Consider the following 25,785-nt stretch of genomic DNA (forward strand, 5'->3'; position numbering starts at 1 on the left):
TTCTGATGTCTTTGCTTTTGCAAGCAGAGTCATGTGTTGTGAAACAAGCCCAAACCTCATCCTCAGAGGATTTGTTCCAAAGGAACCCTGTTCTTACCCTTTTCTGGTTACATATAATGGCCACCTACATGATGACACACACCTAAACCCCACGCTTAAGGTCTGTACAATTCTACAGGTTACTTAATTTTCAATAGCGTTTGTGCCATTTTTCTTTAAAAGATACAATTTCAAATTTCTTCTGGAAAAACACTTGAGGGTATCTGTGTATATTCTACAGCTATACAGAAATAACCAATTTGCATTTTAAGACATCAGTTCATTTTTCCTTCTTAAACCATATTTCCCAGTTTCCTTCTCCCCATAACTTACTTGGCTGATATTTTAAGGTGTACTCTGTCAAAATGCCATTCGGGTGGCTGGGCGGGTCCCATTCCAAAGTGAGCGAGTCTAGTGTTGGGTTAACAATCTTCAAAGAGGACGGAGCACTGGGAACTTCAAATGAGAAATATGGTCAAATACGAAGGTTTCTGAATGTTCAAAATGCATTAAAATGACATATTTTGGAACGTCCACACAATTCATCAAGGCCTTTGTTTTCTATAACTCATTCTTTTTTTAAGAAATAATTTTGTTATGGCCACACATGGCATACAGAAGTTCCCGGGCCAGGGACTGAATCTGAGCTGCAGCTGCAACCTACATCACAGCTGTGGCAATGCCAGAGCCTTTAACCCACTGCACCCCCTGGGGATCAAACCCATGCCTCTGCAGCAACCTGAGCTGCTACAGTAGGATTTTTAACCCATGGCACCACAGTGGGAACTCCTCTATAACGCATTCTTGCTCCTGATTCCACTGAAACTACATGAATAGAAACCTGTTACGCTGCTTTTCTGTTCCTCTTTTTCTCCTTACCATTTCCATTTAGATTTATTAAACCATCCTTTCAAACACAAAGGCTTTGTCTTTATATGGACCCAAATCAATACTTTTCAAAAAGACGTTACTCATTTGTTTCACTAAGGTGTCTTAACAAAAGCGAATTAGTGACTGAGCAAAACGATTCTAACCAGGCCTTTGAGTAGAGGCAGCTGTGTTCCGGGCTCTTCAGGACTGTTTTCCCCAACAAACCAGGGGTCCCCGTCAGAACACCCTGCCTGCCGGTCTCTGGGCCAGAGCCCGGCTGCCCATGTGCAGTTCTCATCGTGAGAGCGGACACACGTCCAGCATCTCGCAGTGATGGACACCAGCCCCAGGGCTGACAACCCCTGGCTCTGGTGAGGGCCAGCAGGTGTCAGGTCCTCTGTGGCAGAGGCTGGAAAATTACCAGAAGAAACATGCCTGGTCTTTTAGTCCCTTTGTCACGAGGATGGTGGATGGTGGATGGTGGCAGCCCTGCCTCGTGGTGGTTACCTCCTCTACCCAACCTACCACCATCCTTTGACCCTCCTGTCACTCCAGCCAGAAACCACAGAGTCGACCTGAATTCTCCCTCTGCCATGTATCCACCCTCCCCCGGAAAGCCAACTCCAGTCAGCGCCACCTTGGTCACCACATCCATGCCCTCCTCTCCCTCTGCCATTCAGGCCCTCGGGGCCTTTGCCTGACCCTAGAACAGTCCTGGCACAGTTCCCCGAGTCACCCCTTTGAGAATCTGACGACAGCCCATAAACTCGCCTCAGAAAAATATCCGCCACCTTGTGTACAATGTTTGGGGGTTCATGGAGCCCCTTAAGCCCTTTCATAGACCCCATAGGAAACTACAGTCCCCAGGAGAAGAGCCTCTGGCTTGCGGATTAATATTCACGGCATTAAAGGCCGTCCAGGAGCCTGTCCTCCTGGCTGACCTTCCTCTCCTCTCCCCATCCAGGGCTGCCTGGCTTACAGTTCCCTGAAGGAGCCATGCTGTTCCCCATCTTTTTTTTTTTTTTTTTTTTTTTTTTTTTTGCCTTTTGCAGGCTGCTCCCGTGGCATATGGAGGTTCTCAGGCTAGGGGTCTAATCAGAGTTGTAGCCACCAGCCTACACCAGAGACACGGCAACGTGGGATCCGAGACAAGTCTGCAACCTGCACCACAGTTCACAGCAATGCTAGATCCTTAACCCACCAAGCAAGGCCAGGGATCCAACCCATAACCTCATGGTTCCTAGTCGGATTTTGTTAACCACTGAGCCACAATGGAAACTCCTGTTCCCCATCTTTGTGTCACTGGACAGACTGTGTCCTCTCTTGTCTATCCTTTAACCCCTGGTCCTCTCTTCTATGGAGGCTTCTCCTGAGCCATCGAAAGGACCAGTGTAGGGTCTCACTGGTGAAAGCCTTGAGTGGAAGGAGCCCTAAATCCCCAGGGAGCTATAAGACGGAGGATGAGCAACCCTAATGAGAGGAGGAGTTGGGATGCCTATGACTCTCAGAGGCTGCTGGGCAGCTGCCAAGGTCATGAGCCCCCCAAGCAGGAGCCAGGAGAGGGTTCATCTGTAAATGGTTTTAATCCACTCTTGGATATACATCCAAAAAAAACAAAAGCACTAATTCGAAAGGATACATACACCCCAATGTTCACTGCAGTACTATTTACAATGGCCAAGACATGGAAACGACTAAAATGTCCACCAATAAAGAGATGAATGGATAAAAAAGATGTGATACATATGTATGTACATGTATATATAGACATACAGTGGAGTATTACTCAGCTATAAAAAAGAGTGAAAGTTTGCCATCTGCAGCAGCATGGATGGGCTTGGAGAGTATTACGCTAAGTGAAATAAGTCAAAGATAAATACTGTATGATATCACCTACATGTGGAACCTAAAAAATACAACAAACTCATGAATATGACATAAAAGGAGCAGATTCACAGATACAGAGAACAAACTAGTAGTTACCCATTGCGGGGCGGGACAATATAGGGAGAGGGGAGTGGCATTTACAGACTACTGGGTGAAAGACAGGCTCAAGGATATATGCTACAACACGGGGAATCCAGCCAATATTTTGTTATAACTGTAAATGGAAAGTAATCTTTAAAAATTGTATACAGCTCCGATTCGACCCCTAGCCTGGGAACCTCCATATTGCCGCGGGAGTGGCCCAAAGAAATAGCAAAAAGACAAAAAAATAATAATAATAATAATAAAAAAATAAAAATAAAAATTGTATACAAATAAAAACATTTTAAATTGGCAAGGTTTTTGACCTTGCTAAGTGTAGAGAAGAATTTTAAGCTGAGGAGAAAGGGGGTTTCTGTGTTCTGAAGACTTCCACATACCCTCAGGCCATCTATGAGCTGACCCTTGGCCCCCTTTGTGTGCGCTGTGTTCATCTATGGGAAAATCACGTTTAGCTTCTAGATGCTCTTTATCTGGGGGCCCTTCTGTCATGCAAGCCTCTCCTGAGCCTAGGTGTCCTAGGCTCCTAGGATCTCGGAGACACACCCGCCCCGTACCTCCTTCCGGGGTGTGGAAGGCCCTGTCGGGGCTGGCCGGGCCCTCCCCTTTCCCATTGACCACTCGGACGTTCAGGGTGTAGTGGCTAAAGGGCTCCAGCCCGGGCAACATGCCGTGAGTCTTGCTGCCCTGGAAAGTGAGGATCTTTTTCTCAATATGACGTCTGTTTCTATTCGAGGAACTCTGTGCCTTCCAGTAGTAAATCTGCAACAGCAAGAGTAAAAGTTCGATGAAAGCGTTATGGTTTTCTTTTCTTTTTCCAGAAAGTTCTCTTCGGACGTTCTGCATTAGTGGAAAAACTATCAGCTACTGATGCGGAGGCAAGAGAATAGGAGCCCAGAGACAATGAGGGAAATAATTAAGAATATGGAAGGAAGCTGGGCTACACAATTTTGTTAGAGGAGAACAACTGAAAGAACGAAAGAAACAAAACATCATGAGACCCACACAGAAGGATTTATGTGTCTTTTACCGGCATGAACTATTCTAAAAATAAAAGCGACTTTCCAGTATTTCTAAACTTTTCCAGAGTTAATTCAACTTATGTATAATACATCGTTTAGTGTAATCCTAAAAACCACAGTGAAGTTTTTATTATTACTATTCCTACAGTACAGATGAACCTCTGGGTTATCAAGAGGCAGAGGGCTCCACTTCAAGTCTAGGGCTTTCTTGCTAAGCCAAACTGCACTGCTTAATTAAAAATATGTATATGTATTTTGGTATTAAATTGCAGGCACAGATTTTGAATAGATAAGCAAAGTGGTGATTAATTTTGGACAAAAATTCAGAATTGTTGTTTATTAAGTCCTCTTAAATTCTCATTAGGAGTTTAAAGGCACTTTCAAGAGAAATCAACATATACACAGAACCTGGCAATCAGAGAAAATACCAAAATTGAACACGATGCAGTGCAAGCAGTGACCTCTAGAGGTCAGTGTTCAACAAAGCAAAGCAGTGACTTCCTTTGGCGGTGTGAACAGACCATCCATCAATTGACAGTATGAATCAGCCTTTCTGTGCTTCCCAAGAACAAAGGTAATTGATGTTTATAAGAATGACCTGGTTGGAACTGTATGACCTTGACATACAATCTGAATTATTTTAAAAAGGTCTACATTGTTTTCAGAATAAATTTGTTTAACACATGCAGTCAGTATTGCTTTTAAGCTAGGTGCATTTCATTATATTCTAGTTTATTAAACATTCTAGTTTATTAAACATTAGTTTTCACCATATATATTCATTGCTCAATGGATAAAAAAAGTTTTCTCACTTTGTGTGCAGTGATATTTCCACTCAGCTCTAGCTGGGATGCTTCAGGGGTGGCTTGCCTCAGATGAACCCTCAAGGCCTTCACCGGCCAAGAAAAGTACACATGGCATTGATGGATGGCCTGTTTCTAAGAAAAAGAACCAAAAAGTCTCTTTCACTTGCCCGGTAGCCTTGCAGGTGTCCTCGGATACTCTTCAGAGGTACTGGGTCCCAGTGCACCTCGGCCAAGGTGCTGTTCACCACACTGACACGCACGTTCCCTGGAGCCACCATTGGGACTGGGGAAAGGTGAGAAAGGGGGCAGAGGTGTCAATGTCATTTTGAATTGCACGCAAGAATGTAACTGTCTTGTAATTTTGACTTGAAGCATTGTCCCAGCTCTATGCTATGTATTATCAAGCATGGAGAATTGACTTTTTTTCTTTTGATATCTGTTCATTACGCTTTGTGAGAATAATACATCTTTTAAAAAAGTTACACACACACACACACACACACACACATGTAGGGAGAGAGAGAGAGAGGTTGTGCCACAGCATGTGGAAGTTCCTGGGCCAGGAATCAAACCTGTAACACGGCAGTGACCTGAGCCACAGCAGCGACAATGCTGGATTCTTTAACTACTAGGCCCCTAGGGAACTCCAAAAAGTAATAACTTTTAACATTCTGAACCTATCTTCTACAGGGCAGGCTGTTTAAATGCAGAAATGTTGAACAAAATAATTGCCACCTCCCTCCCAATCTAAGCACCTCTGGACATGGGACGTGTCCTTGACTTGCACCTGGATAAGTCTTTTTTTTAAGGCCCACACCCATGGCATATAGAAGTTCCCAGTCTAGGGGTTGAGTTGGAGCTACTACAGCTGCTGGCCTACGCCACGGCTACCCCAGTGCTGGATCCGATTCACCCACATCGGTGACTTATGCCAGATCCTTAACCCATTGAGTAAAGCCAGGGATCAAACCAACATCCTCGCAGACACTGTGTTGGGTTCTTAACCTGCGGAGCCACAACAGGAACTCCTGGCAATTCTGTTTTGCTGGGGGAAAGTATTCACGAAAGAGCATCAGACACTTACGGTCTTCTCCAGAATGTCCCATGACTACGGCTGGCTCTGGAGCAAAGCCCACGTCGTTCAGGGCCTGAACCTTGACCAGGTATGGAACAAAGGTCGGTGTGCCCGAGACAATGTATTTGGAAACATTTGCTACCACCACAGATGTCCATTCGTCATCACCATCTTTCTGGCGCCAGCTGACTTTATACTGAAGGCCTGGCCCGTTAGATTCAAAACCACTCAAGGGCTACAAGAAAAGCCAAATATTCAGAGCTTTGTAAACAAATGAACTACACAATCATTTACTGAAATGGCAAATTCAGTTCCCAGACTTGAAAAAAGTAAGCACTGAAACGTTAAAATACAAGCTATGACCACTTTTCTCCAGGGACCTTTTAGCTTTTCTTTCCACTTGTGATGAGATTCAAAGCTTGTCTGGGAGCAACGTTTCAAAGATGGCTGACTTTCTCTCTCTCTTTCTCTCTCTCTCTCTCTTTCTCTCTTTCTTTCTTTCTTTCTTCCCTTCCTTCTTTCTTTCTTTCTTTCCTTCCTTCCTTCCTTCGTTCCTTCCTTATTCCTTTCTTCCTTCCTCTTTCCTTCCTTTCTTTTTCTTTCCTTTCTTGTCTTTTTAGGACTGCACCCATGGCATACAGAGGTTCCCATGCTAGGAGTCAAATCAGAGCTACAGCTGCTGGCCTGCGCCACAGCCACAGCCACAGCAACACGGGATCCAAGGGGTGTCTGCGACCTACACCACAGCTCATGGCAACGCTGGATCCTTAACCCACTGAACGATGCCAGGGATGGAACTTACATCCTCATGGATGCTAATCAGATTTGTTTTCACTGAGCCACGACAGGAACTCTGGCTGACTTCTTTCTTGAAGTAGTAAAAGCTACCTAAGTTTCTCAAATTCTGGCTCCACAGTCATGGGTGGGTGACACAAAACATTTCAGTTATATAGTTTCCTTTAAGTCTTCCTGTTTGTGTGATAGTACATCATTGTCTATTTTACATGGAGACTGAAACTTGTGAGCTACTTTCTTTATTTAAAAAAAGACTGGCTTGTCACTCTATCCTGTTTGTACATGCATGTATATATATAAGCTTATACAAACATGTATGCCTCTAAGTATGCATGTATGGATCTAAAATAAGTTTTAAAATCACACAAGTAAATATAATTAACTTTCCAAATCCAGGAAATACAGATAACCAAAAAACAATGTATAAGTTGACTGCTGAGAATAGCTTAGCATGTGTCTTCCAGATGGTTCTCTAGATGATGACGATACAAGCTAGCATTTATCAGGCATGTCTATGTGCTAGGCACCATTCTAAGCGCCCCATATGCATCAACTTCTTTAATCTTATGAGGGTGGTTCTATTGCTACTCCCATTACACAGATACATAATGGAGATGTTAAAGAAATGCCTTAAGGTCACACATATACACATTACTATATGCAAAATAGATGACTAGATATACTATGTATCTAATATGGTAGGTCCTTGTTACCTGCATTCAATACTGTGTAATAACCTATACGGGAAAAGAATCTAAAAAGGAATGTTATATGCATAACTGATTTATTCTGCTGTACACCTGAAACTAACACCACTTTCTAAGGCAACTACACTCCAATAATTTTTTTTTTTAAGTCACACAGTTTGTATGGGGCAGAGTTGGGATTTGCATGCGTTTATTTTGGCTCCCAGGATTAAGGTTTTAACTACTCCATAGTCCTGTCTAATGAAGATATGTAATCCATATTTTTCCCCAAAATGAGTGAAAAAGGATTTTAATACAGGTATTATTTAAAAACACCCCCCCACCACACACACACACTGTACAAAATATACCAAGGAAAGTTGAAGATTTCAGACACGACTCACCTTCCACGTAATCACCAAATTATCCGGCTCCGATCCCAGCCCTTCTACAGCCGTGGGATTTTTATCTGGTTCTAGAAGTTAAGCAGCCACAGCCTTTGTAAGCTTTGGTCTTTGGCCAACAGTGGACAATTTTTCTACTTTCTTTCCTATCACCGAAGTCCCACTTTACCTGCGGCTTTCGTCAAATACTGCTCGGAGGCCTCGCTGGGCAAGCTCCTCCCCAGGCTGTTCACGGCCATCACTCGGAAGGCATAGTTCACATAGGGCGACAGCTTCAGCTGGGCTGTAGTCTGGGTTCCAGGAACTTCGGTCTGGTGGTGCCACAGCCCTGCCTCGTGCATCACATCTTCATATTCAATGATGAATTCTGGCCACACACACATACACACACAGTCAACCCGAGACCATGAATTCAGTCACCCATTGGTGGGTTGCTAGAATGGGTAATGAACAGGACACTCTAACAAGAGCCGCCACAGGATCTCAAGGGCAGGAAAAATTCATTAGAATCTTTTGATGTCAGGGTTCTATCAGCATCCTCAACACTTAGGCACACCCAGTAATATGTGGTGTTCTTTTTCTAGCATGTTGAGTTTGGTTCCTTAACATTGATAGAGGGGACCCATGTATTCCTAGGAAAGTTAAGACATATGAGAAGATGGTCAATTTTTTTTCATAGCAAAAGAAGTTACATTAAATTCAGGGAGATACCCTTTCCCACTAAACAGACGGACAATGATCAAATGTTAAACACACTTTGTTGACTATGACATGGGGAAATGAGCCTTCTCCTACTTTGTGGGAAGTATACATTTGCACAACTTTTATAAAGGATACTGTAGAACATCTAACAATGTTTTAACTCAGATACCCTTTGATTGAGAAATTGTACTTCCAGCAATTTATTTCGCGTAAGTGTCCTCACACATATGTTCCAAGACACATGAAAAAGAATCCACATGGCATCATTGTTTGCAACTGAAACAGCCTAATTGCAAACAACCTAAACGCTCATCAACAGGGCTGATTAAATAAATTATGGTGCATCCACACAATGGAATATTCTGCAGCTGTAAAAAAATGAACGGGACTGCTCTAAATATACTGAAACAGAATGATTTCTAAAATATATTGTCAAGTAAACCAAGCAGGGTTTAGAACATAATCCAGTGTGTACTGGATTCTACAGTTGTGTAAAAGTAAAAAGATTTTCTATGACATATACACATACGTGTGCACTTGAATGTACATGTGTTACCTCTCAGAGGATACACACTGCAACACTGGTGTCACCAGAGAAACTGAGAATCAGAGGTGGGAAGAAGACTTACTTTTCAGTGTCTACTTCTCTGTATGTATTAAAATTCTGTGCTGTGTACATGTTTTACCCTTTAAAATTAGGTATTTAAGGTATTTAAATATTCATTAATTGCCTACTATGTGCCATGCACCATGACATGAATAAGAGATACAAAGATGGACTAGATAGATGTGGTATAGCGCTCTGAAGCGAGGCACTCCAGAATTCTCCTTCCAATCTATGTTAATTTGCTGGTGATCTCCAGCTTCATAAACCTTCACATTTGTATCTTCAGCCCCTGTCTCTCCCCTGAACTGAAGTCTTGGATACTTCATTGCCTACTCCACTTGTTTGCCTACTACATCTCGAACTGGACAGGACCAAGACTGATCTCAATCTTTGCCCCAACCAGCAGTGACAATTCAGGTCAAACCCTCAAGTCCTTTCTCCTCTCCTACGCTCATACGCTCAGCAGTCCTGTTGGCCAGGCTTTTAAAATATATGTAAAATCTCAGCATACTGTTTTTTAGCTCCTCCATCCCTACGAGCCTATTCCAGGTCATCAAGGTCCCTCAGGTGAATTATTGCATAATCTCCTAACTGACACGTTCTCAGGCTTTCTCAGCTCATGGTGGGCTTAGTGTCTCAGTAATTGTCTTCATGGCTCCCTTAGGTCCGAAGACACACCTAACATTTCCATGTATTAAGTAGTTAGGTCCACATAATCTAATAACTCTTTATGTCTTAAAGTCTACTGGGCACCACTTCGCTTCTCCAGCCTTGGGAACAGATTGGACACCACCGCCCTCATTTCCTATTTCACGCCGACTTTCACACAGTACTTGCTTTTATCACAGCAAAAGCTTTGGAGAGACATGATGAGGTCACCACGTGATGCAGCACTGTGATACTGAAAGTGTAAACTGCCTCGAGCTAGTATTTCACGGGGTGTCTGGCAGATGTCACTGCGTTTTTTAAAAAACAAAATTTAAAAACCAAAAACTCAAAAAATATCCTGAGGCACCCCTGTGAGTTTTCCGGGGTTCTGCAAGGCATTTTAACGCACAGTTTGAGAACAATGGTCTTGCCTCGTCTCCCCATTCCCCACTGCTCCTCTCCAGAGCATTTACAATGGAAAAGCCAGCATGATTCATCGCGCCACTTAAATCCCTCCAACTCCTTCCCAACCCCTACAACAGCCTACGCGGCCCTGCACAGTGCACATTCCACTCCACCCACACCTTGCCTCTTCTCGCCTACTTCACATCTTCTCGTTCATTCCATTCCAGCCACCCTGGCCTCCTAGCAGACAGGCTCCTGTCTTAGGGCCTCTGTTCTTCTTCTTGCTCTCCCTGGAAAGTTCTTCCCCCAGATAACCGCATAGTGTGCTCATCATCTCCCTCCTCCTGTCTTCATCGATGCAGGCATACGTTAGCATCTCGAGGTGGCCTCTCCCGACCACCATGTTTATATTTGTACCCCATGCCCCTATTTTTCAATCTCCTTCTCCTCCTTTGTTTTTCTTGCCTAAATGTTTTTGCTTGGTCACACACAAAACACACATACAAACCCATGTGTATAGATAAGTGAGTCCTCTAGGAAACAGATGCAGACACAGAAGTAGGTGTGCGGGAGGTTCCTTTGGGGGAAGAGCTCACGGAAGATAAAAGGGAGAGAAAGCAGGAGCTGGCATGGAGGGTCTTCAGACCGTCACGCAGGGCTGACATTGGTGAGAGGAGAGGGGGAAGGAGGAATGTGTGGGAAAAGCCTCAGACTCCAGGACAGACAGTCTCAGCCAGGCCATCAAGGAGCCCCAGCGTGAAGTTCTGCAGGAGGTATGGCTGAGACTATTCTAGGACCCTCGCTGAGCTCAGTCTAGACGAGCTCAGGAAGTGGTCTCATGGGGATGTTGGAGCTGATCCTTAGGGAAGGGGCAGCAGCGGAGTCTGCTGTTGACATTCCATGCAGTGGGTTCTCTCATCAAAGGAGATCTGAATTGTGTGTGTGTGTGCACACACACACACATATATATATATACACACACACATTATACATATGTATTCATATATATATAATGATATTATCTACAATAATATAACATATATTATTAATTTTATCTTATTTGTATCCTCAACTAAAACATACCGATATGCTCCATATGGATAGAGATTTTTTTTTGGCTACACCCCTGGTATAAGGAAGTTCCCAGGCCAAGGATCAAATTTGAGCCAAAGCTGCAACCTATGCTACAGCTGTGGCAACACAGGATCCTTAATCCCCCACACTAGGCCTAAAATCAAAACTGCGCTGCCACAGAGAAAATATGGGATCCTGAACCCACTGTGCCATAGCAGGAACTCCTGGGCAGAGATTTTTTGAGTTTTGTTTTAGAAGAATGCCTGGTACCTAAAGATACTCAGTAAATATCTGTTTAATGAATGAATGAAGCAATAGAAATGCCTTGAAATCTAATGATATCATTTTAACACGGGTCGAAAGAGTCTCCAAGCATCCGAACCACCAAAATCTGGCTAATGGACTAAATTCACTGGACGATTCAGCATAAATTAATGAGTGTTTTGATCAAGTATCAAAACCTCCATTGAGAAAGGTACACCACTAAACAATACAAGACAGAACGAAGGAGGCTGTCATTTAATTTCATTGGCAAATATTGTCTTTACCAGCAGGTGTCATAAATCAACATGTGCATCACTTCAGTATTATCTTACGTCATCATCAGAAAGGAGGTTAGTCTTCCTGCAGTACATACCTAAGGGTAGTATACTATGTCTTGGGTCTACTCTCTTAAGCACCTTTTTGGTTTTAACACTTCCTTTTTTTTTTTTTCCTTTAGAGCTGCACCTGGAGACATATGGAAGTTCCCGGGCCAGCGATTGAGTTGAACCTGCAGCTGCCGGCCTCTGCCACAGCCACAGCAATGCTGGATCTGAGCCACATCCGTAACCCACGCCACAGCTTGCAATAATGCCAGATTCTTAATCTACTGAGAGAGGCCAGGGATCCAACCTGCAACCTCATGGAGACTATGTTGGGTTCTTAACCCACTGAGCCACAATGGGAACTCTGGTTTTAACACTTCTAAGCTTATCTACAGTCTAATTTTACTAAGCTCTTCCAGTATCTTTATGGCACAGTCCACCACCTGATTTTATTCCCTAGGCTGATGTCATCAAGGTGAGAGGTTGATACTGGTGAATGTGCCACTTTGCAGCAAAGGCCAATGGGAAGAAAGAGACCTGATGTCTACACCCAGTTCTGTTACCAACTGTGCTACTTATCAAGTCCCAGTTTCCTGGGCATCACAAGACCTGGTCTTCCCATATCAATGGGAAAAATGAGTAACTTGCAATACATCTTCCTACTGTGGTAGACATTTAAGGTGATTCTTATGGATCTTAAACACAAAATGAGAGTGGATGTGCTTAACTGACATCTCCAGCAACTAATTAGTGTCCCATACTAGAAGCTGTAACCAGGAATAACTCCAGCTCTGAAGACAGGAGAGCTTCAAATAAATGTTTCAGTTCTGTTAGCAAAGAAGCAGAGACTGCCAGCAAATACCTTTTTGAAGAATTTCTTTTTTTTTTGTCTTTTTGCCTTTTCTAGGGCTGCTCCCACAGCACATGGAGGTTCCCAGGCTAGGGGTCGAATTGCAGCTGCAGCCTCCAGCCTACGCCAGAGCCACAGCAACGCTGGATCCCAGCTGCGTCTCTGACCTACTCCACAGCTCACGGCAATGCCAGATCCTTAACCCACTGAGCAAGGCCAGGGATTGAACCCGCAACCTCATGGGTCCTAGTCGGATTCGTTAACCACTGAGCCACAACGGGAACTCCAATTTTTGAAGAATTTCAATTGCATGTGATGAAGTGCTTTGAGAATGGTCATTGGATTTATCAGTGATAAAGCAAATGATACCACATACTTGTAATAGGGCTATTGTTGTCATCGCCTGGGGTCCATGACAGCTGAACACTCCTGTCGAGTTGATCTGTCAATTCTAAATCAAAGGGAGGATTTGGGACATCTGTAGACCAAACACACACATCACAGTTAACCATCCGGCCTTCCGAGGTTCTCCTGTACTTTTAAGACTATTCTTTGGAGGGGACTCTTAAAGACACAGCACATGTAGTGGTCAATGAGCATGCAACAGAAAGGAAATGAAAACAGCTGAGGCTGCTGGGAACACACACACACACCCAAGAGGACTCCCCACCCCCACTCCAAAGAGCTCTACTTGCTTCTTTTTCAAATGAAACTAAATCCTTTGTCCCCAACGCCAGTGGAGTGGACATGTATGGTTCTCCAGCACTCCCAGTGTGTGTCTTCTCAGAAACATAGAGGAGCACAGACAGAGAGCATAATATGGAAGCTAAATTTCTAATAAATGAGAAACAGAGAATAGCAAATGCTAAAAAACAAATCCAGGCAAATGCATAGACTGTTTAAAGAAGATGCAAATGTTCTTCTTGAAACAGGCTAAATTACAAATTTGGGGGCGCCTGAAGAATATTTATATTTTTAAGGGAATTCTAAAACCGACGCCATGCAGGTAGCCTCACATGCACATCTTAGGTGGATGCTCTGTGCAAGTCAGCCAGGCACACGGGGAGGTGTGTTTCCTCTCAGAGGACACCAGGATACAGACATCTGTTGGGACAAAGGTGTCCCAGAAGCACATCTGCCTCTTCTACTGGTGCATCTGAGGTCTGGACAGTCAATGTTCTCCCTGGGTCTTTTCCTGACCTTGCTTCTGGCAATAACTCTGGCTCTTTGGGGAACCAGAGACCATACAAAAATACTTCCTGCCAGTAAAGAAGCAGTAAACGTCTACAAAGGACAGGTCTTCTACAGCACAATTAATGAACTATGTGAAATTCATCTGAGTTTTTGCCAAAAAATTAATTTCTTGTATTTGTATGCTGAGTAAAGACAAGAGTTCTTTTATCACAACGATTTTGGGAAAAGATTCTGATTTATTTTCCCACCTCAGAAAAATCACATGACCTGGAAGTGTCCTCCTTTTGGTCTTTAGTGATTTATCTTCTGTGAGTTGGTTTTCTTTGATACAAAGGTCACATGTTGTTCTCAACATCCACTGTAAATTTCTTGAAAGTGCAATTCTCAAACAACATTCATTTTCCCCAAACAACTTTTAATAGATTGAAATGGACACCCAATTTGTGGAATAATATTGGAAATAGCTTATTTAATCTGTAAAACGTAGATGATGGCTTTTGCAAAAGCACTATGCTACTTTTTAAGGGAAGGCTATCAAAGAAGGACTTTTATCAAATGAACTGACTTTGCAATAACACATGCAATCCTTGGAAGACAATGGCAATATATTCAGTGAAAAGTTCCAGAGTTATAATGAAGAGATGATTTAACAGCAGAAAATGGACAACACAGTGGGACATCTGACAGAGCCCTTTTCTTTAAAGAAACACAATGACGTGATAGAGAAAAGAAAGTTAATGGACGTTTTCTGAACATGTGAAATTCTTTGAAAGAAAACAAAGGACTCATATTAGTTTACCGTAAATGGGAGCTGGAGTTGGAGTAGGAGCTAGAAAGGACATTGATATAAAGGATTTTAATCAAAATTAGTAATGGAAAGATATAAGATAGCACAAGAACACAAAGACTGAGCATGATTAAGATTATAAAACCGAGCCTTATGCTGAGCTGTGAGACCTGGCATTGTTAAACATGCAGTAACAAATTAGGGGGGAAACTCCTTCCAAATACTTAAAAGTAAGTATTAAAATACTTAAAATACTTAAATAAAATTAAGTATTTATCTACTTAAATAAAGGTAGATTCTTTCCCCCAGTTTCCTTATAAAAATACCACTAATACACATAACCATCATTTAAATCCAGTGCTGCTACAAAGTATATTTCTACTGAAATGATCGCCTCAAAGGCATCTTTCAAAGAAGAAAAATGTGGGTATTTAATTGACCTACAAAATGGTAAAACTATATGCCAAGCAAATAGTACTAGGGACCGTTTCCCTTTCAACTTAAACCGGGGCAGCCATCTGGGCTGCATGGGTTCTAGTTCTTACCGACGACACTAAGCACAGCGCTGGCAGAAACGTTGTCCAGGGTTGTGTTGGCCACACACGTGTAGGTCCCGCCATCATCGTCATTGACATCAGCTACCACCAAATGGTCCTTGTCAACTGTGAACCTGTAATTACGGCACATTCAGAGCGGCTGAAGTGGACTTCCCGCTACGCCCAATCACTGGGTTCCGGGCATGAAAGCAACTTTGAATTTGATGGAAGAGAAGGTTTGCTAGCATATTAAAGTTAAGATCCCATACAACACATGTCACTTTGATCATGATGAAAGCTGGAAAACATTGTGAATGGGTGGGAGTCTTGGGTGAGCAATGGTGACAAGTTGTCTGGTCCGGTGGCTTTTAACCACGCCTCTGGAGTTTAGGAGCTTCCTTGAGACCAGGGGTATCTGGAGCTGAGGTGGGGTAGCTTGGCGACCCTAACTAGAGGGCCTTCCTATGGCACCTGCTGCTATCACTCATCCAGCTCAGTTTCTAACGAAGTGTGTATTTTAAAACAATTTATTATTATTTATTTATACTGAAGTGCAGGTGATTTACCTTTCAGGTGTATAGCAAAGTGATTCAGAGTTATAGATGTGTGTGTACATACACACACACACACACACACACACCTATGTATTAATACACAGTCTTTCAGATTCTTTCACATTCTACATTATTACAAGACTTTGAGTAGAGTTCCCTGTGCTATACAATAGGGCCCTGTTGTTTATCTATTTTATATATGGTGGTGTGAACCTGTTAATCCCAAATTCTCAATTTATCTCTCCCCTCCTTTTTTCTTTGATAAACATAAGTTTGTTTTCTACATCTGTGAGTCTATTTCTGTTTTGTTGATCAGTTCATTTGTATCATTTTTTTAGATTCCACATATAAATGATATTAGATAATGTTTGTCTCCCTTTCTGATTTACTTAGTATGATCATCTGTAGGTCCATCCATGTTGCTGCAAATGACATCATTGCATTCTTTTTTATGGCCAAAGAATTTATTATTTACTGCAGAAATTTTGGTATCATTTTGCCATATGCATCAACTCTCACAGGAGAAAGTAAATGCAAACAATACTAATCAGTTTTACCATTAGAAACAGGAAGCTTGAAATCAGCATTCACCATGAAGTGTTTTCTAGTGTTTACTTTCAAGTATGACGATTTACTTAGTAGGCCAAAAATCCATGTAAATAGGATTCATACATGGTTTTAAAGAGGCTTCATAAATCGTTCACGATCTCCAAAGGGGATTTTCAAGTTAAGGCTTTTTTTTTTTTTTTTTTTTTTTTTTTTTTTTGGTTATGCCCATGGCATGTGGAAGTTCCCAGGCCGGGGATCGAACCCATATCACAGCAGTGACAATGCTGGATCCTTAACTCACTGTGCCACAAGGGAACTCCCCTAAGTTAAAGCTTTAGCTGACTTAACTCTGCGGTCATTTCTTCAGATTTCCTTCTCATCTTTATCAATTCAGATTTCACAGATAAAACTGACCAGTTGAAGCGTAGAGTTGGTTGGAAACTCTGGGCACAAAAAAGTCACATCGTTCTTTTAAGGACCATTAGCAAGCAACAGGGCACCATTTAGTCACTGTTGAAAGGAACCACAGAAACCACTTCCACTAGCATAAGCTTTCCTTCCAGTCGGAGCAATGCTCATGGCCCCTCTAGAACAGCTAATATTTCCATGTTCGACTCTGTGAACCCCATCAAACTGAGGGCCTCACCTGGAAAGCAGGCATGACCCTTCATCCATTCTAAGCTAAAGGAATGCAGCGTGCTCAGGCTCTTCCAAATTCTTTACCTTTTTTCCCCTCCCTTCAGGCTTTAGGTAAAATGAAAAGAAAAAGACCTCATCCAAATAAAAACAAGCGTCCTTTAAGACACAAGGATTCCAGCGCACTCTAATGCTTAAAGAGATCCTATTTCAGAATACTTGTAGAATGGTCATGAAAACATCAGTTTAGACTTCACTGTGCAAGGTAGAAAACAATGGACATTTTCCAAGGCCTGAAAGGTTTTTCACATCCCAATCACACAGGAGACCAATACACAAAAGATAGACAAACATTCTCAGGGTCTTATTCTCATAACTTGATACCTTTTCAGGTCTGAAGGGATCAAGTTATAGCATGAAGAGAAAATACATATCTACATTAGAGAGAGAGCAGAATTCAAAAACTTTAAAAATAGAACTATTAGAGTTCCTGCTGTGGTGTTTTGGGATTGGCAGTGCCTCTGCAGTGCCAGGACGCAAGTTCCCAGCCCGGCACAGTGGGTTAAAGGATCTGGCATTGCCAGAGTGCTATCATAGTTTGCAACTGCAGCTCAAATCTAATCCCTGGCCTGGGAATTCCATATGCTAGGGGGTGGCCTAAATACATACATATATACACACATAACTGTAAGTTACAATAAATACATCTTTAGCTTAAGAGCAGCTTAAAGAGAGAAGGAAGAGAAAGGGAAGAAATTGTTTTCAAATACCTTCCATCACTGGGCAGCTCACTGTGGTCCTTCAGCCACGTGACAGTGAGGATTAAGGTATGGTCATGTTTCACTTTGCATTCAAAGGACACCGTGCTCCCTCTTTGCACAACTGCATATTCGGGCTGTTTAATGATCCTTGTTGGATCTGAAATGGAAAGTTTCTGTTATCCACAGCCAAGGCTGGAACATTTGACTCACAGACATGGAGAACAGACCTGTGGCTGGCAAGTGGGAGGTGGATGAGGGGGAGAGGGATGGAGTGAGAGTTTGGGATTAGCGGATGCCAACTACTAGACAGAGAATGGTCCTACTGTATAGCACAGGGATCTATATTCAATATCCTATGATCGACTATAATAGAAAAGAATCTGAAAAAGAATGAATATATGTTTAACTGAATCACTCTGTGGTACAGCAGAAATTAATACAACTTTGTAAATCAGCTGTCCATCAATAAAATAAATGTCTTAAAAAGCTGGAGAACTTGCTCAGAGTCCTATCATAGTTAAAAAATGTTTGTCACCCCTGCCTCACCTTTGATTTCTAAGTGAACCTCATTCTTCGCCATTCCTAACTTATTCCTGGCAACACATGTGTAAGTTCCCGTACTGTCCTTCTGGGCCACAGGAATTTCCAAAGTTCCATTTTCATGTAAAATATAAATATCTTCACGAAGTGCACTCCCTTTAGCGCCTTTAAACCTTCATTGCAGAAATGATCACAATGAGAAAAAAAAATCACAATTTGAAGTCAGACATAAAATGCCATGTTCAAGGCAAACATACCATGATCTGCATTATAGCATCAAGTTCACGGACATCTGGAATCTGCCCAGGCATATTGCATGTTTGAAAATGCAAACATGAAGCACAGATAGGGCCATTACTTACCACTCAATGCTCGGTAGAGGAGACCCAAAGAAGGCACAGTCTAGGAAGGCAGGCCTGTCTGCGATGACCTGATACAGTGTGTTTGCAGACGTAAGGATTCGTGGAGGCTCAGCTAAAAACATTTTGAAAAAGTAAAGTAAATATAAAAATGAAACAAACATGTAGGTGCACCATCATTTTATTGCATTTTAAGGCCACTGAAGTTCCTGGTAAGGCACAACCAATATATCTCTGCCCTCATGTTCTCGATCAGGTATGACCTTACTGGTCCCTCAAGATTCCAGATCGGAAAATTCAAGGTTTCTCCTTCTGCCTCACATCCTGCATCTTATGCAGGCACAGTCTGTCATAACTGATTGATCTATCTATATCTCCTACTCCATTGTGAGTTCTTTACAGGTAGGAATGGGACTTTTTTACTGTTTGCTCCCCATAAACCAGCCATGTATCTGGCCAGATAAAAAATAATGGCCACATGCAGTTTGCGGGGGATGACTGATCTGCCTGTTAGAACCTCAGGGTGGGGGGATGGGAGGGGAGCGGATACACATTATCTGGCAGAGAAAAGCAGAATGCTGCTGATGCCTCAAAAGAGAAGCCGAATCAAAACCGCTCCCGGTACCTGCACCGGCATCTTAGAGGCTCAGCTCTTCGGGAGATTTACTGACCTTCATCTCAAGTATGATCCTTTTTTTTTTTGTCTTTTCTAGGGCCGCACCCGCGGCATATGGAGGTTCCCAGGCTAGGGGTCTAATCAGAGCTGTAGCCGCCAGCCTATGCCAGAGCCCCAGCAAGGCGGGATCTGAGCCAGGTCTGTGACCTACACCACAGCTCATAGCAATGCCGGATCCTTAACCTACTGAGCAAGGCCAGGGATTGAACCTGAAACCTCATGGTTCCTAGTCGGATTCGCTAACCACTGAGCCACGATGGGAACTCCGAAGCATGAAGGAACAATACCACCTATTGGTTGGCTTCCTGACCGTAATTTTGTTTGAAAGACAACCTACTACACTAAAAGAGTTCAAATATAATCCTCTGGCATCATGAAAACAATTCTCACATAAATTTTTAACAAATCTGGCATTTTACCAGTTTTGTACAATATGAGAAATGCAATGTTCACAGAAATGAGCCATTTGAGAATATTGATGTCATGGTTTTCTAACCATATTATCACAAATTGATAAATGAATGTACCTCTGCAACTTAGGTCAAGGCCAAACATTACACCTGATTAATTTCAAAAATCAGAATCATGAAACTGTCATTCAATTCATCAGTTTCTAAGGCTGGAAGAATAAGGAAATTATGAAGAGTAACTTCCTTTTGAGGGGGTTTGACAGTCTGTTAGTGTGACGTCTGCAAATGGAATAGCCTGACTGTTTGATTATTTCTACCACGAAGAATCTGCCATTATAAACACCGTGTTAGGAGAGGACATTGAGAACAGACTGTGATTTTCTTTAGGACAAGGTATCTTAGCCATCTTCTTACAGAAGATGCCTTACAGATCCAAGTCCCGCACCACCATTTAGGAGACAATAATGTGTTTCTGCTGAATAAATGGAAAACAACAGTGGTCATTCATTTAAGCTGCCATGTCTTTAATAAAGAGGGCGCTTACCCAGCACGTTTACAAATGCGTTTGCCAGTAAATATCCATATTCGTTAGAGGCATTGCACTGATACACGGAACTTGACCTCTCCTGAACGTTTGAAAAAATAATGGTGTCACCGTCTATTTTTCTGCTGGGGTCATCCGGGGCAACTGTTTGGGAGGAAAAATAAAAAGTATATATTTATTCTTCTTTGCTCAAAAGATGTAAAGCTGGAGGTCTAAGTTATAGTAAGTAAAAGACTGATCTAGACACAGGCGCTAAGAAAGAGAAGACCAACCCAGGCAGACGCCATAATTCTCCTTGCTCAGAATTTAGTTCTCACTCATCAGCATGGGTATATGCTGGAGAGCCATTTCATTTTAAATGGAGTGACTCTTTTCCATATTACTTTGAGAGATGCAGGGGGAGGAAAAAAAGCCCAAGTTAGCTGTAAATGGCAACACAAATTCAGGAAACTATTACCTTGCTCACAAAGAAATTATGGGTATTTATGAGGAGGCGAGCTGATTATCAAGAGGAGGCAACAAAAGCTAGTCCAAATTATAGAAACCCTCTAGCTCATCCAAACCTGTGTCTCTTAAGAGCCTCTTATTAAAATAAACAAATAAATATGTCAATAAATACAGGGCTAGTAGTCAAATGAGAAAATATGCACATTCCTGTTGTGGAAATTCCTGAGGCTAAAGTAGAAATCAATTGTGTAAAATTTCTCTTAAAGGTAGTAGTTATAGCTAAATCTCTTAAGGATCTAAAAGAATGTTAAGACCAGGACTGATCCTCAGTCAAGTGGAATGGAACGTGTTGGGTAGTATAATACGTGAGAATTCAGTCCCGGCCCTGCCAACCATTTGGAAGTGCTACGTTCCTGGACATACATTCCTTTCCGTGAACGCTAAACCTTGGGCTGCTGCGACCTTCCACGGCTTTAAAAGTACACTAAAAAAGGGTAATAGGCGACTCCACATACTGATCAAAATCAAATCTAATCAAGAGTAACCAGATATTTGATATACCATGATAAACCACGCAGGAAAAAAGTATGAAAATGAAGGTAAATACATGTATCACTCAATCACTTTGCTGTGCAGCAGAAATTAACACATTGTGCATCAACTATGCCTCAATAAAATAATTTTTTATTTTTTTATTACTCAAATGAATTGATCACATCTGTAGTTGTATAATGATCATAACAATCCAATTTCACAGGATTTCCAATAAAATAAATTGTAATAAATAAATAACACCCCCCTCTTAAACTGCCCTTGCAACATGAACCATATAAGTAGCCTTTACTCTTTTTTTCCTCCTCCTCCTTTTTTTTTAGAGCCATATGGAAGTTCCCAGGCTAGGGGTTGAATCAGAGCTGCAGAGGCCAGCCTACACCACAGCCACAGCAATGCAGGAGATCTGAGCCACATCTGTGGCCTACACAGCAGCCTGTGGCAATTCCAGATCCTAAAAGGCCAGGGATTGAACCTGTATCCTCATGGATACTAGTCAGTTTCTTAATCTGTTGAGCCACAAAGGGAGTTCTGACCTTTACTTTTTTTTTGGACACAGCATGCAGTGGCTTGATGTGGGATCTGAGTTCCCAGACCAGGGATTGAACCCAGGCCACAGCCCATGAGAGTGCTGAATCCTTACCACTAGACCACCAGGGAACTCCCGCCTTTACTTTCATCCTAAACGTATATTTCTTCTTAGATGACAGGAAAAGGATGGGCCTCTAAGACATATTTATCACTGCATTTAGGGTCTTTTATCTCTTAAAATTTTTTTCAAGTACTTGGTTCGCCTGTGGTTTATTAATGAGCGTAAATAATACAAACGAGTCAAACTATCATATGTTTCAGCACCCACATCCCAAGTACTGTGCCCACTCTGCAATCCTTCCGACTGATGCTGTATAAGAGATTCCAAACTTAATTGGCTTAAAATCACACAAATTGACCATCACACAGTTCTGTACGTAGCTGTCGTCTGACACTCTGATGACAATCAACAGCTAACGAAGGAAACCTTCTTGGATCCTCCAGTTAGTTCTAGTAGTGACAGGATGTGCCAGGATGCTCTGAGTGGGCGCCTTGGCTCACGTCCGCTGTTGGTGACTCTAATGATTTCAAAATAGCCTTAGGGAACATGTGCTTCCAACCAGAAGAAAAGTACAAGTTCTGATTCCTTCGGCAGAACATAGATGTCCTCACTAAATGGCAGCAGAGGACCTATGCATCGCACTGGCTGAGGAAGTGGACCGGAGCTCTGGGAGGACGTGGGGACCCTGAGAATGCATGCGGCATCCCTCAAGACTGCCCAGGTTCCTTGTCCCAGATCCCAAGTCTAGGCTCACCAGGGCATTTCTTACTCACACATTCAGCAATGTCCCTTGGCTGCCTCAGCAAGACGTGCTGGGACACAGCAGCATTTCTGGAGACTCTTTCTCTGTTAAGTGCCCTTAGTGCTTTTGGACCCAGCAGTTGGGCAGTCAGTGTTGGGCCTCCTCAGGGGACTGTCAGTGCCCACCCCGTGTCCACTCTGAATGCGCCTCTCTGGCCCTGCCAGGCAGTGGAGGGCTGGAAGTGCCATGCCCAGGCATCTTAGATAGTGACGAGGTCCAGCTAGAGCTCTGGGCCGAATCTCTCTGGATGGGTGGCAGACGGTGTGAGAAAAACCTCCTCAAATTCCTGGAATACCTTGAGCTCTTAAAAAGCTACACCATCATGTGTTGTTTTATGGGCACAGAGTGCCAGTTTGACAAGATAAGGAAGTTCTGGAGGTATATTTCATAATAATGCAAATGCAGGAGTTTCCTGATGGCTCAGTGGGTTAAGGACTTGGCATTGCCACTGCTGTGGCTGGGGTCACTGCCATGGTAGAATTTTGATCCCTGGCCTGGGAACTTCTGCATGCCACTGGCATGGCCAAAAAAACCTAGTGTGAACGTATGGGAACACGACTGAACTATATGCTTAAACGTGGTTAAGACGGTGAATTTTACATTTTGTGTTTTTAAACCACAATAAAAAGCTACCTCACCATGAATGTGGAAGACCAGCCCAACTATCAAAGCCAGCAGGACCATCTTTCCCCCGTGGGGACTCAGCCAACACACGTGACCTAACAGAGCTTTTATGTAGCCCTCGGTTGAACTTTTTGTTTTTGCTATCAACTCTTTCCAATACTATTCTTTACCTGAAAGGCATCTAAGTGTATCTGCCTAATTTTTACTACATGGGGCAGCCTTCAAACATTTATTTTGGGCGAGGTACTGAGGAATTCAATAAACCCCACAGGGAAGATTAATGAGTAAATTAGCAGATATTTCTCCATGGGGGTTGGGTCTACATTTTCCTGAAGCACTTACTTAAAGAAACACAAACCAAGCCAGGAATTGTCGCAGTGACAGATGGAAGCTCCGCTGGCACTGGACAGAGAGGGAACCCGCTAGTGTGGAGATGTGCGAAGCTTTGGACTCTCTGTGCCGGCTGCTGGGTGGGAGTACCTCTCCAGCATCCAAACCCAAATTCTCCAAAGGAATACTCATTAATTCCGGGCATAACCAATTGCATTTGTCGTTCACGTACACAGGGGAAAGATTTATTTATTTATTGGAAAGAAATTTAAGAGCATAGAATCAGCCCCTACAACTGAGAGTCCCAAAGGTAAGGTTCAGAACGGGGATGACCATCTTCCATCAATACGTCCTTTTGTTTTACCTCTCCTGACGGCTGACCCAAGCCACAAACACTTCTTCTAACATTCAGGAAATGAGACTAATAACAATGAGGGCCACCTTATATGTGACAAGGACTGTCACATTTTAAAATGCTTTTGTGTCTATTGCATAGTTGTATTTTCAAAAGAGTTTTGTCAAAGAGATTCCCAGTAGACAGTCGTATTTGCAACTTGGAGATGAGAAGCTAGAGACTTCATGGTTTGTTTAATGCAGGATTACTGCTCAGACTTTTCTGAGTTAGTCTCCTTTATCATCATCTAATTAAATGTGAACATCTGAGCATAATGTAGAACATATCTGGGTGAAGATATGAATTTTCTTTTTTTTTAAATTAAAAAAAAAATTTTTTTTGGTCCTTTTGCCTTTTCTAGGGCCGCTCCCACAGCATATGGAGGTTCCCAGGCCAGGGAGTGAATCGGAGCTGTAGCCGCCGGCCTGCGCCAGAGCCACAGCAACGCGGGATCCGAGCCGCGTCTGCTACCTACATCACAGCTCAGGGCAACACTAGGTAGATCCTTAACGCACTGAGCGAGGGCAGGGGTTGAACCCGCAACCTCATGGTTCCTAGTTGGATTCGTTAACCACTGAGCCACGACGGGAACTCCAGAGATGAATTTTCTTCATCTATTTATTCTATTCCCATAAAGGGATGTCCCTTCCTTTGGAGACAAGGAAGAAGAAAGATGCCTTGGTGGAATCTTGGGAGGATTCTGGACCACACGTCCATTCCCCTGGCAGCTTATTATGTGTTACTGGCTTTCAGACTCTCCCTCCAATGTCAGCAAAATATAAAATTGTTACAGGAGGAGGACTGCTGCCCAATCTTATCCCCTTCATTCCATCGTACCTGTCCCTTCTCATTTTTTAGAAAAAGAGACCTTTTAACATAAAAACAGTGTGATCTTACACAGGCTCCATGTGGAAGAATCTGAGAGTTCCACCCCAAGTCACAGGTGGTTGATGAAGGATCCACAAGTGTTAGGCTCTCTGCTGCCTCTTGGGACAGGGACCAGAATCTCAGTGTCCACAGCCTTGCCCTTGGACATTTTCTTTCTGGTCCTGAGTTCTACTGTCACACCCTCCCAAACCCTGCAGGTCACGCAATAAAAATCAAAGCTCTTTCTTAGCGCCACCTCTCTGCAGTTGTATTCTTTTACCTGACTTCTGCAGATGGTTTCAAAAATATTTTAGGTGGTTTCAGGCAACAGGCAAATTACATACTTAATATAGTCTTTTTTTTTTTTTTTCCAAGGAAAGTTTAAAGTATCCTGGCCATTCCTGGGGTGGTTGGGTGTCAGAGCTTTGGAAGACATTAAGCTTAGAGCCTGGACTCTTTGTTTTTGTTTGTTGTTTGTCTTTTTAGGGCTGCACCTGCCCTATGGAAACTCCCAGGCTATGGGTTGAATCAGAGCAGCCGCTGGCCTACATCATAGCCACAGCAATGTGGGATCTGAGCCAAAACTGTGAACTACACTGAAGCTCACAGCAACGCCAGATCCTTAACCCTCTGAGCAATCGAACCCACATCCTCATGGACTAGTCGGGTACTTAACCCGCTGAGCTACAATGGGAACTCTGTGAGTCCAGACCCTTTCTGAATGAATTCTTTTGGTTTGTAAATCATTAGGTTCCAGGCCTGAAATGCATAGACACAAATCAATAACACTCTATTTTGCCAGTGAAACCCAAGCCTGACTCCTCCCTCTCCTTGTATAGGACTTAAGTGCAATTGGGAGCCAGAGCCTGCAGAGGCGGGGGAGGGGGCGAGAGTGGCAATATCCTTAGGTGATTGTCCTGGAGTCAGGACTGGGGAGGCTGAGTGTGTGGGACTGTGGTCCCCTGATGATATCTCTGTTGGGTGGCAGCTGGAGGAGAGGCTGCACAGTCATCCTGCAGAAGCACAGCCGTTTTCTGCCCCTGCCCCTTAGCAACTGGTCCAGCCACAGTTACTG

The 25,785-nt window shown here is 43.0% G+C and overlaps 1 protein-coding gene across 43 annotated transcripts in view; it reads right to left on the reverse strand.

The window, feature by feature from the left end:
* NRCAM (neuronal cell adhesion molecule) overlaps positions 1-25,785 on the reverse strand; it is a 319,153-nt gene that overhangs the window by 30,075 nt on the left and 263,293 nt on the right. For 30 of the 43 annotated variants that reach the window (XM_021063526.1, XM_021063541.1, XM_021063524.1 and 27 more), the window contains 13 exons: positions 20,103-20,246; positions 18,476-18,587; positions 18,120-18,286; positions 17,583-17,730; positions 15,083-15,207; positions 14,550-14,579; positions 12,933-13,034; positions 7,853-8,050; positions 7,684-7,754; positions 5,808-6,033; positions 4,891-5,006; positions 3,453-3,657; positions 373-495 (listed from right to left, as the gene is read on the reverse strand). In XM_021063526.1, coding sequence (XP_020919185.1) covers positions 373-495; positions 3,453-3,657; positions 4,891-5,006; positions 5,808-6,033; positions 7,684-7,754; positions 7,853-8,050; positions 12,933-13,034; positions 14,550-14,579; positions 15,083-15,207; positions 17,583-17,730; positions 18,120-18,286; positions 18,476-18,587; positions 20,103-20,246 — 1,767 coding nt within the window. The remainder of the gene's footprint in view (positions 1-372; positions 496-3,452; positions 3,658-4,890; positions 5,007-5,807; positions 6,034-7,683; positions 7,755-7,852; positions 8,051-12,932; positions 13,035-14,549; positions 14,580-15,082; positions 15,208-17,582; positions 17,731-18,119; positions 18,287-18,475; positions 18,588-20,102; positions 20,247-25,785) is intronic. The other 13 variants (XM_021063566.1, XM_021063563.1, XM_021063559.1 and 10 more) reach the window with 1 other exon arrangement.

This window comes from Sus scrofa, chromosome 9, assembly GCF_000003025.6.
Source record: "Sus scrofa isolate TJ Tabasco breed Duroc chromosome 9, Sscrofa11.1, whole genome shotgun sequence".
Lineage (NCBI taxonomy): Eukaryota > Metazoa > Chordata > Mammalia > Artiodactyla > Suidae > Sus > Sus scrofa.